Source organism: Salmo salar, chromosome ssa05, assembly GCF_905237065.1.
Source record: "Salmo salar chromosome ssa05, Ssal_v3.1, whole genome shotgun sequence".
Classification (NCBI taxonomy): Eukaryota; Metazoa; Chordata; class Actinopteri; order Salmoniformes; family Salmonidae; genus Salmo; species Salmo salar.
In genome coordinates, this window is record NC_059446.1 from 52,891,690 (window position 1) to 52,903,970 (window position 12,281).

General features: G+C 40.7%; 1 protein-coding gene across 1 annotated transcript in view; it reads right to left on the reverse strand.

Moving 5' to 3' along the window:
• Positions 1 to 157: 157 nt before the first annotated feature.
• Positions 158 to 12,281, reverse strand: part of LOC106605115 (type II inositol 1,4,5-trisphosphate 5-phosphatase) — a 33,188-nt gene continuing 21,064 nt past the window's right edge. Inside the window, 13 exon segments of the mRNA XM_014200439.2 lie at positions 158 to 718; positions 1,348 to 1,459; positions 1,763 to 1,890; positions 2,097 to 2,181; positions 3,396 to 3,503; positions 4,608 to 4,843; positions 5,946 to 6,111; positions 7,121 to 7,231; positions 7,682 to 7,817; positions 8,191 to 8,300; positions 8,718 to 8,829; positions 9,327 to 9,514; positions 10,283 to 10,399. Coding sequence (XP_014055914.2) covers positions 609 to 718; positions 1,348 to 1,459; positions 1,763 to 1,890; positions 2,097 to 2,181; positions 3,396 to 3,503; positions 4,608 to 4,843; positions 5,946 to 6,111; positions 7,121 to 7,231; positions 7,682 to 7,817; positions 8,191 to 8,300; positions 8,718 to 8,829; positions 9,327 to 9,514; positions 10,283 to 10,399 — 1,719 coding nt within the window. The 3' untranslated portion in view covers positions 158 to 608.

Consider the following 12,281-nt stretch of genomic DNA (forward strand, 5'->3'; position numbering starts at 1 on the left):
ATACCCCTCCCATGTACACTAGTACCCCTATAATGAAATCGAAAGTACTATAATTAAATATACAATTTAGAATAATGCAAAGCTACAAAAGCAATCATTTGATTTGTAATTCCCAATCAGTACCAACAGCCAAAGGACCACATTGGATAAGCCAAAGACAAATGTGACAGTGGGTTTATTATATTCCAAACAAACTTTTTCCATTTGCTTGCTAAATGGTAAAGAAACATGAAATCGCCAAACCACAACTGTTTGAAATACTTTCATATATAAAACGATCCACTGTTTTGCCTTCACAAAACAGCACAATTTTATTTTCTTTAAATAAATTGGTAAATATACATACATTAAAAATGGTCAGTTTACTACAGCTACTCAGTGACAGAATAAAAGCTGTGCATCAACAGCTTACAGGTTAAACATTGCTTGTCAAAACATAGTTGATTTCAAATCAAAAGGAGAGTAGGCCTAAACAATTTGACTGACTGGACATATACAAAAAGCCATCTATATGAATAGGAACTTATTACAATTATTATTACAAATACTGAGCTGTACATTAAACTAAAATAGTGTCTAAAAGACACAGCAGGAGCACCCTCTTCTATTCAGGAGAGGTCCTGGACTAGGAAATGCTGAAAGAACTCTTGGGTCTTCCTCTTCTCTGCAAGGTCCTGCTTTGTGGGTGACCTCAGTAGCAAGGCAGCAAAAATGCTGGCTGTGAAGGATGACACAGGGCACAATGTCAATAACATAATAATTACTAACTGGTACTTGATGTAAGGTTAAACAGGTTCGCTTTTTTATTATGCATCATAAAACCTTTTAATTAAAAGGAGAACACTGAAAAAGGAACCAAATCCAGAATCTGACCCAGCATTATTACAGCCAATATCGTAGCTATAGCTAGTATTGTATTACTAGGCTATATTTTCAACTAAGTAAATAAATGATAACTGATTGCACTAAGGTGAAAAAAGAAAAAACAACATATGCACAGTATCACACCACGGAAAGACTACTATGGCCTTTGGAATATAAAACCCCAACAAGCTTCCATAACCATTTGCATGCAGTGGAATAATCAGGCATTTTATCGCAACAGTCCCTGGTGCTATTGTTTTACTGCTTCATTGCATATTGTGACACATATGGAAACCAACAAATAGGAAAGCTTGTTACGGCTTCCGATCTTAAACTTGCACTGCTCGACTTTGTAAACATTGAACCTCTTGGGTACTGGTCAAGAAGACCATCAAGTTTAATTTGAACCCTTTTAAAAACACATTCAGTCAATTGTTTGTGTGTTTGATAAGAATGCAAAAAGTGTTACACATTTTACCTTACCTAAAATATTGACATCCAGGCTATTGTGTGTAGAATGCTTCAACAACTCGCGGAGAAAAGCCGCTATATAGTTAAACACGTTTTTATGGCACTGAGGTAACAAGGATACAACCTGAGGATGAAGAAAAACATCACTCAATACCATAGACAAGTTAAAACACCCCAACATGAGAACAAGTCACAGCCAATTTCCCACAACTGGGTTGGGTTCACAACAGCACACAACAGAAAACGTAAAAAAAAAAAGAGAAAAAAAAGTACTAAATAATTGTTAGTCCCTCCCTATTTCAGAACATTTCAAGCCTAATGAACAAGACTTAGTACAGTAGACAATCATTACATACAGAATATCCTACTATAGGGGCACTGAGAAAAGTAATGTCTACTTTAATGAGTGAGTTGAATTGGTACTGACCTTTTTACACTGACTGGTGTTGGAGCAGCACTCCAGGCACTGCTGGTACAAGGAGAAGGGGACCACAGGCTCAGGGAGGGCATCAAGGAAGAGGAGCAGTGCTTCTGCCACAGAGTGGTTACTGCCAGCTAGGGGTCAGCACGGGTCAAGGGGCATCAACCACTTAAAAAATACAGAGTAGACACTAAGACTCAATTTATCCAAGGTTGTGTCCATTAAGGCTCAAAATGGAAAACTTGAGCGTCTCTTATTGGACATGCCCTGTTTCAGGCCATTTTCTTCCGTTTAATGCCTAATGAACACAACCCAGGTGTATATCAGTTGTTAAGGATACGGAGCGAGTCTGGCATGCCAGTGTCAAGACAATCCCTTATCTCCACAAATTCACTGCGGAGCCCAGGTTGTTGAAATAGTTCCCCCTAAAAATAGAGGCAAAAGGTTATAGAGTTGTACTGTAAACGCATAACTTCAAAGCACACAGAAAGGTAGCCGGCAAAAGGAGCAGCATTTCAACTGATCAGGGATTAGTAGAACTGTATTCATGTCAATATTGTAGAGTATTATGCATTTCACTTTTTTAATTAAATCAACTAATAAATATATTTATTTAGCCCTTAACATTCAGACAGAGCAAGCTTTTACAAAAAAGCGAACCGGGCATCACAGAGACAAAACCGTTCTGTTGAGTCATTCCAACCTGTTGGTGGTTGCCAGAGACAAATAGAATGTTTCCAAACGTTCCTATTTTCACTCCGCTGGGTTGCTGTGGTGAAAGAGACTAATATGTCTCAGCTGGGAGGACGCCAAAAGCTGCCCAACTCACTTTGAATTCTTTGAGGCTGTGCAACTAACTGCGAAAGGGGAGGTAAGTAGGCAAAAGGTACTAGCCAACATCCTTGAAAACTAGTGTATTGTCAAGAAACTATTGCCTGATTCCGACCCGAGCTGTACTGCAACAACTATTGTGGAGGCATAGTACAGCTCAGGGCCCATTTTCCCAATATTTTATATTTATTTACTTAACTATGCAAGTCAGTTAAGAACAAATTCTTATTTACAATGACGGCCTACATGTAAATCTTCAATCTTACCTTAACATTAGAATTATTCCACAATACTGACAACAGATCAGCTCCTAGAGAGATATCACTTTATGGCTGCAAATATTGAGGCAGCATATTCTAATCCTTACCCTATAATCACAGATTAATTTGGCACATCATTGCGCACCTTACAAATCATGAAATATATTGAGGCAAAATTTACAGAGTGTAGCCTATCAATAGAACAATTGACTTAACATGAAATTGATTTCAATATGTTTGAAATATAAAGGGCTATATAGCCTATAAGTCTACTGTAGGCCTATTTATTATTTAATGCAATCATCTCAGTTTTCATTTGAAGCATCTTTTTAAATTGTAAAGACATTGGCAACTTTGTATTTGTAGTCAACTTCGTTCTGAAGTTATCGGCGGTCACAGAGAGACAGATAAACAGCTTGATTCTATGTTTAGCGGAGATCTTCTGTGTATAAAGTGAGGGGGGGAAAAGAGCATCCAATGACGCACCTAGCTGTTCTAGGTTTGGCTCAGTAGTGCGAAAATGGTAAAAGATTTCGGTGAGTCCTGACCTGTTTAGGAGCATTACGGTATAGGTGGTCCACCATCTGCCATATCTCTTTAGGGATATCCAGGGGCTTATCGATGATTAAGGTTCTGGTCTCATCACCTGACAACGTCTTTAGAAAGAAGACAAAAAAGAAATACGACATTTTAGTGAAATGGGTTTAAATCCTGGACCTAACCTTTCTTGAACAACATGTCCTGAGAGGACAATGTGTTGTAGCTATTTATGCTGCCTGTATTAATAACTAGCAAGCCATAGATCATAAAATAAAAATATAATAAAGGGCGAGACATCTTTGGGCTTCTTTATTCTCAGAATCTATCATCTTTTCAGTTTTAGAATAACACCGATTGAAGATCAAACAAAAAAAGCAGAGGAGAGGGTTGCTCTAGCGTACACGACAGCATGCTGTTTTGCAACACTAATGACCCTGTGGATATTCCCCCTGGCAACAGTGTGTTCTGGGCCAATGGGTGATTTGATTCCCTGTTCGGTAACCCACTTCAGACAAAATCTCCTATTTGGTTCACACAGTGCAAAAACAGTTTCTGTTTTTACAAAAGAAGTAGGCTTCGTAAGACAAAAAAAGAAATGGTGGGTGCTATAGCGAAAAGCTTACGAACAGAATTTCACTTTAGCTTCTGTCTTTAGTGCAAATGTGTCTAGTCTCTTGTCACAATGAATTGGGGGAAGTTTGACTGCAGCTAGTTCAAGATTCACACTTCCGGGTCATTTTTAGATAACTGTGCATTTACATAGAAAACAAAATCATACAAAAACAAATCAGCAGGGCAGAATCCCCACACAGCACTTTCACTTTTAATTGTTTTTATTCTGGGCAAGGCTTTTCATATAAAACAGCCTTGAAGAGGGGGACATTTCCAGGCCACGGTCAGCTGATTCTTCCCCCAACGTGTGCACTTGCACACTCCATATTTCACAATGGTGGAAACTCCCTTCAGCCAATGCTTAGGTTATACCAATATAATACTTTTAAATCCAAGATGGGGAATGTACCAGACCACTGCACACCTTTGGAGAAGTGTGAAGAATGGGAAAGCAGCCTGAGTCAGACTGCACCTGGGTCGTATTCACTCAGAACCATGAATTTGTCCAATAAGAAACACACATTTTTGCTTTCCATTGCAAAATATATATATATATATATATATATACAATAATGAACAGACTCCTTTGCTGGCTATACTGAACTCACCAGCTCCCGGATGGTCTCCAGGGGCATTTCCTGGATGGGGTCCCTCAGTTGGCAAAGGATCTGGATGGACGAGCCGAAGCAGCTGGGCAGATAGTTGCCCGTCACAGAGAGAAAGTAGTCCTTTCCCCGCTCCAGGTGGAGCACCAGGATGTCCTCGATTTGCTGGCGGCCTGCGTTGAGCTCCGTGGCGGTGGAGCGGTTCACAAACACCTCCAGGTCGATGTCCACGTTGCCGCCTTGGTGAACAGTGCATGGACGGGATCAGGTATATAATGATTTATCAATGGAGGAACATTTCAGAAAAGCACCAATTCCTGATGATCAATTCCCTTAGACACAGATGAACAGGGTTGTGTTCATTTGGAATCAAAGAAAACTCCACTGACAAACTGAAGGAGAGACTACTTGGACATGTCCAATAAGAAACAGAAAGTATTCAGTTTCAAAACATTTGAAAATGTTTTCTGTTGCGTGACCTAATGAACATGATCCTGCTCTATGTAAATGTGCTGTGTGGAAACTTGTTGACGAACCACAAGCAAAGATTGTACTGTACACAAAGCATTACTAACTGCACGCGAATGTGTGAAGGGAACCCTATTCATTTATAGCTGCATCACTACATTGACAATTTCAGAACTAAATGAGACAAACTGTAATACACAAACTATCAGCGAGACCCAGAGGCAAAGAACACTGAGGCACATCCACCACTCCTTCCATCCTAAGCCTTGAGATCTCGCCCTTATTTACAAGTCTCTCGTGCTAGACAGATCTGAAATTGCTTCCCTGCCATCAAACACTGAGTTGAGAAAATGCCTCTATCAATTGCAGTCACAGGGGAAAACTCAAATCTATCATTCACTCAGAACAGAGCTATTGTGTGGTCTCTCGCTTCATATGTCATTGAGCTCATGACATTGTGTAACATAGCGGGGAGGCCAGGTGCTTATATAAATTGATATCCATTCCTGAATGTAAGTCTTAGGCCCTGTTCTAATACTTCAGAAATGCCTTCCGACCTTCCTTGAAGTACTCACTGATCTGAATTAGTTAGGTTGAAGAACGTAATGGGGGGTGGCAACCTTGCTTTCACCCAGCCAAACTCTAGATCTGGGGCTGTATGTATCAGATGTTTTGGAGTAGGAGTGTTAATGTAGGATCAGTTTTACATTTGAGATCACAATGAATTGGATTACATGGACGGGGGGGGGGGGGGGGGACGGGGGTAGCGGATCCTAGATGAGCACTTCTACTCTGACACACACCTTGATACATGTGCTTACCTCAAGAAAACACGGAAGAAAGAATAGGGCCATAAAGTCCTGCTATACTCACCCTGAGCGATGAAGCCCTTGGCCGGGTTGGCTGTGAGCCAGGCCTTGCAGTAGGTGGGCTCATCCAGCTTCTGGATGAACTCAAACTGGCACGGGACCTGCCCGTCATTGAAGAGGGTCAGAGTCTCTGCCTGGTGCTGCATGAACTTCACATCTTTGAAGTGGAACTGGGGAGGGAGAGTGATTTGGATGAGATTTCACAGGTAGGGAGTAGGGGTGTGAAAATCACAGCGTTGATTACAGAAATGATTACAGTTGATATGCAGCCATTGTCAATGGTACGGGATGTCGGCTTCAATATCCTAAACGGCATATCTAGAACCAGACTACAAGATGTCATGTCGAAAGACCGTGACGGCCCTGATGGAGAAATTGCACAATAATTGCTCTGCAAGTGCAAGTACAAGTACAAAGCGCAAGCTCTCAAACACCATACGTGGCATTAACAACAGATTGTTGGACGTCTATGAACACGCTGTCATACATCACTGCAACGAGCAGTGGGACATGATCTACGTACTGACAACATGGAGAGGCACACAACATAGAACCTAAAATTACATTAATACCACTGTGAGAGGGGGAAAGCAGTAAGGCAAGTGTCGTCTGGTAGGGTTTCCTCTAGTTAACACAGTCACAATTGGCTATAGCGTAAAAAGTCATGAAAACATAACGTAAGCTTAGGATTAGACTAAGGTTAGCAGTGTGGTTAGGGTTAGGTTTAAAATCACATTTTAAGAAGATCAACTGTAGAAATAGGCGGGCTTTATGACTTTGTGGCTGTGGTAACTAGTGACGACCAGTATGTAGGAATTCTAGGACTGCAGTAGATTGAACTGCATTGACCCCTAGCAGTTATACACAGAACCACATCTGAATTGTGAAATCACGTCATTTGAATTTATTTTTAAAAACGTTTAAAACAATTTTAAAAAGTGCAGTTTAAATGTTAAGAAAAAAAATGTACATTTGTACATGTAGCACAGACGTTTTCCCTGAATTTTACTCCTGTTCGTAAAGAGCAAAGCTCCATTGATAAGCGTTGTTCACAATGTTCTGCTGCTGTCAATGTTCACTGATAAATGTTGTATTGTGCATTATGAGAGACCATAGAAATGTTAAAATTCTTAATCTATAACAATTCACAGTAGAATCACTTAACTCTTGACCACTCACCTCTCGCTTGGACAGCGTTACGGACGGAATGCACTCGTTCTCCATCTTGTCCAGCGAGCGCACAATTTCCTCAAATGTCTTTTTGTAAGACTCTTCGTTCACCAGCTTGATCTGAAGAAACAGCAGAGAAGGGAGGTTAAAACACAGATGAATAGGGGAAACTAGAGGCATATCATTATTTTAACATTTAAAAAAATGCCATGCAACAGAATATCTAGAATTAGAATCCAAATACTTGTCATGAATGGATAAATGAAATGCCAAAAAGCACAATTCTAAAAGTTGTCTGAACTCTAAATATATGGCTCTGGGGGAAACTCAGACCGGTCACAAGGATACATTTTAAACACTTCCACTAGGGAATCCCATATTTGGTCAAGATGAAATTCTTCCCACCACATTGCTTGCTCTGCCCCATAGCGTGGCTAAGATTGTAAAAGGCCCATCTGAACAATCTTGGGTTATGTATAAGAATCTTTGGTTATGACCCCCAGGCTAAACCAACCAAAATCTCATGGTCTCTAAGAGGTCAAAGGACAGATGGCGGAAACTAATTCTCACCCCCATCTCCAGCAGGGAGCTGACTGGCTTGTGGTCGCTGGTCTTCAGGTCCATGTGACTCTGGTAGTGCAGCTGCCGCACATTCTTGCCTCGCCACAGGATCCGATCGCACCACGCCGGCACGCGACACTTTTCACTGAGGGTGTGAAACATGAAACCTTAAGACATTTCGGAGACAGATTCCATGCAATAAGACATTTAAGAGTTTTGGAACACTTTATTCTGCAGCTATAAGGCTTTAAAATGTATTATAAGAACGTATGAGCCTTTGTAATGCATTATAAATCAGGCTTATAATATATTCTGTCTCCCTATGTATAAAATATTCCAACTCAAAACGCCTTATGTCTTATGGTTGTCGCATAATGAGCTTAAGGGGTTCATACATGTTCTTACGATGCATTATAAATGGTATTTTAATGCAATATATCTGCAGGCTTTTAGTAAAGTGTTACTGTTTTATCCATGCCTTTATAGATAATACTAGACATTTAGAGAGGAGAAGTTACCTTGTGTCCCATTGGTCAGAGCCAGTGTCGTATTTGTAAGTGGGCAGGAAGCCGATTTCTCCCTCCACAAAGCCCACAAAAACAGCCTTCTCATCGATCTGCCTCTTCAGCTGAGGACCACAGAGCCACAACAAGACATCGTGACAATTACCACACTCATCAGGGTGTAATGTGACTGGCACTGAACACAGAGATTAGCAGAGTCTTATTCATTAGGGCATAATGTAACAAAACGTTTTGCAATGGAAAATTTGTGTTTCTGATTGGACAATTTCAGGTAGTACCTCCCTGTTTCAGATCAGTTTTCTTCAGTTTGGAGCCTAATAAACATGACCCTGGGAACAATGTTGTGGAACTTTCAGATATTACATAGAACAAACCTGCCTGTCTGACAAGTAGAGTAAGGAATCATGTCAGCTCTATTCATGACATTTCTATCTGTAATGGTTTACAACATTTGCCTACTGAACGCATCCTAGAAGTAGACATTTAAATGCCTTGAAGTTAAGTGGCTTGAGATTACCTACCTGGTCATAACTGTGCAGCGTTTCAAAATCCTTCTTGGCGATTAAGTCCTTCACATTGTCAACGTCAAGGTCACTTAGCCTGTAGTTGAGATCTCCCAGCCATAGGACCACACTGTAAGCAAGGAAAAGATGATGCATTGAGAACATGGAAAATCACAGAAATATAACTACTCTTCTATAATTCTATTTCAATACGGAACACAGTGGCTGTTGCTTTGCATGTGGTTCTAGAACTCATCCCATTCTACAACTGCATCAAAACACTGCATTCATTTCAGATGTTCACCTAAGCCATTATAAAGTTATGTGAAATTGGCAAGGTGCACTGGTCTTGTGATCAAAGGTTTACATAATACATTCGCTATTTTGTGTCCTGTTCATTAGGCACAAAATAACAAACAAAAACAGACTGAAAAGCCAGGGATTATCTGGACTCATCCAATAAGAAACTCATTTTTGTTTTCCTTTGCAAAATATTATCAATGAGCGCCCTAATGAATACGACCCAAAACATATCCAATAAGAAACGCTAATTTAAAATGTTTTGGCCCTAATGAACACAACCCTGAAAAGTAGAAATACTGCTTTGTACTAAAGACTTGTTCATACTTGTGCTTCATGATGGTGAGTGGAGCCAGCGCGGGGTCGTGCTGGCGGAAAAGCAGCCTACTGCAGATGTCCTTGTAGTCCTGGTTGCGCCTTTCGTACTCCTCGACGTGGGCGGCCAGGTGGGAGTTGACCACACAGATGTCAGAGTTGTGGAAGCGGAAGCGGATGGCCACAGCACCTTTGTTTCCCTGAGGAGAGAGGTTTGTAAAACATTTGATATTTTGTGCTCTTAAAGAACAAACCATTTCCCTGCTGCGTCATGAAAAGTAGCACGCGCAATACGGTTTCAGAAAAAGCTTTGTTTATCTAGCAGTGGATACGATCACATGCAACTTCAAATACAACTAGTGCAAGTTATTAACAAACACGGAATCAGACGGTTATTGTCAACAACATTGCAGATGTCAGAGGATTGGTTAGCTAGCAAGCCTGTGAGGCAAGGTAAAATATCACAAATAGAGCTAGATAAAGCCAGAAGAATAATCAACTTGTTGAACATAGCTGTAGCCATCAGTCTTGTGTGTTTTCACTGTCATCACTCACTCACTGTTGAGTTTGACAAGGTCCCGACTTTAGCGTTAGCTATCCTGCTACAGAGCTTGTTGGTACCGGGATGCGCTCGCATCACCCGAACTTGACATCTGTATACAAAAAATAGCTCTATGAACAATAGGAAATCCAATGTGTTTTCCAAACATACCTGGGTTCCAAGTCTGGTGTATTTGAGGCTATAAATGTGAGAAAAACTGGTTTTCTAAATCCTGGTAAAAGCAGAGTTTGTAGGTAGAAGGGGTTGTAGTGCAATATATCTCCTTATCCAACTGTAAAATGGAAGCTAAATGAAAGTGGACGCCAGCCAACCTCCTGCTCTAAACTGCCAAGACTGCTAAGCAATTGATTACAGCCCGCTTAGCGGCCAAGGATATGTACTCCTACTATCCCCTCACACCACCTACCATTCTACCCATGATGCCGGTGCCCACGGTCTCTGCCTCCATCTCAGAGATGTGCTTGGCGTGCTCATTCCTCACGTAAAACAGCAGCATGATGCCCACCAGACGAACCAGTTTCACCTGTAGGGATACACAGGGGTCATAGGTCACAGACAGAACAATACACTGGTCAAGCATTTGCTATTAGCCTGATCCTGGATGTGTTTGTGCTGTTTACGAAACACCTAAGGTTGTTCAGGTAGTTTTAGCGGAAGGGGTAAACAATAGAGATCTGGTCAGGAGGACCGCAGTGAAGTGGCATACAGGACAATGCAATATTGTTCATGCCAATACTGCAGGAGCAAAAATGCTAAATTGCTAACAGTCAGATTGTTCCACATTCAATCCTGTCAAGGATATAAACCGAAGTAGGCTATAACCCAACATTACCATATTAATATTAATGTGAAACCACCCATTTCACAGATTCTTGCCCTATGCTATGTCAATTACGAAGCGACCAAGTGTGCTAAATTCACACCAGTGACAGAGGACTGACAAATGACACGTCATCATACTGGGTGGTTGAGGGACAAAATCTTTACAAGCCTTTTAAAGAGGAAGAAGCAGTTTGGCTTGAGTCGGCAATTTATAAAAAGGGGAAATAGGTCTAGATAAAAAGAAGATCGAAAAAGAGAAGCTCATGTACAAGCTTTCACCAGGTTAACAAAACCACACATAGTATAAAGGGAAGCAAATAAGTCATTACAACATTGTACCACTTTGCTTTGGAAGAATCTGTAGTACAGCGATACTCAATTGTACCAGCTGCTCCTTCCTCACTGACTTGAGGTAATCACTGACATGCATGTGCTCAGATAAGTGAAAGGAAGTTTAGCACCCCACTTCTTTAACCAATCCAACCCTCACAGGACGCGTTTTTGGCGTATTCAAACAGGGCCTTAGTTATAAAAAAGAAACATGCATGTCACCTTCCCCACAGTCACAGTGTGATTTCTCCCCTTCTCTGCTGTCTATCACAGCCTCCTGGTTTCAGCCAATCAGTGTGCCCGAATGGACAAAGCAAAGTGGTATGATGTTGTAATGACTTATTCAAAACTGTAATATCTTATGCTTCACGGAGAAGTGGCTGAACGATGACACTATCAACATACAGCTGGCTGGTTATACGCTGCACCGGCAGGATAGAACAGCGGCGTCTGGTAAAACAAGGGGCGGCGGACTATGTATAATTTGTAAATAACAGCTGGTGCACGATATCTAAGTCTCGAGCTGAGGTAGAGTATCTCATGATAGACCACACTACCTACCTAGAGTGTTTTCATCTGTATTTTTTGTAGCTGTTTACATACCACCACAGTCAGAGGCTGGCACTAAGACAGCATTGAATAAGCTGTATTCCGCCATAAGCAAGAAAACACTCACCCAGAAGTGGCGCTCCTAGTAGCCGGGGACTTTAATGCAAGGAAACTTAAATCTGTTTTACCAAATTTCTACTAGCATGTTAAATGTGCAACCAAAGGGGAAAAAAACAACAACTCTAGACTATCTTTACTCCACACAGAGACACATACAAAGTAGAGGTCGGCCGATTATGATTTTTCAAAGCCGATACCGATTATTGGAGGACCAAAAACGCCGATATCTAAATAAATCGGCCGATTTTAATCGATATATTTGTAATGATGACAATTACAACAATACTGAATGAAAACAATATAATACATAAATAAAAACTATTTAGTCTCAAATAAATAATGAAACACATTCAATTTGGTTTAAATAATGCAAAAACACAGTGCTGGAGAAGAAAGTAAAAGTGCAATATGTGCCATGTAAAAAAGCTAACGTTTAAGTTCCTTGCTCAGAACATGAGAACATATGAAAGCTGGTGGTTCAACATTCCCAGTTCTTCAATATTCCCAGTTAATAAGTTTTAGGTTGTAGTTATTATAGGAATTATGACGCGCCGACTACTTCTCTCTATACCATTTGTATTTCA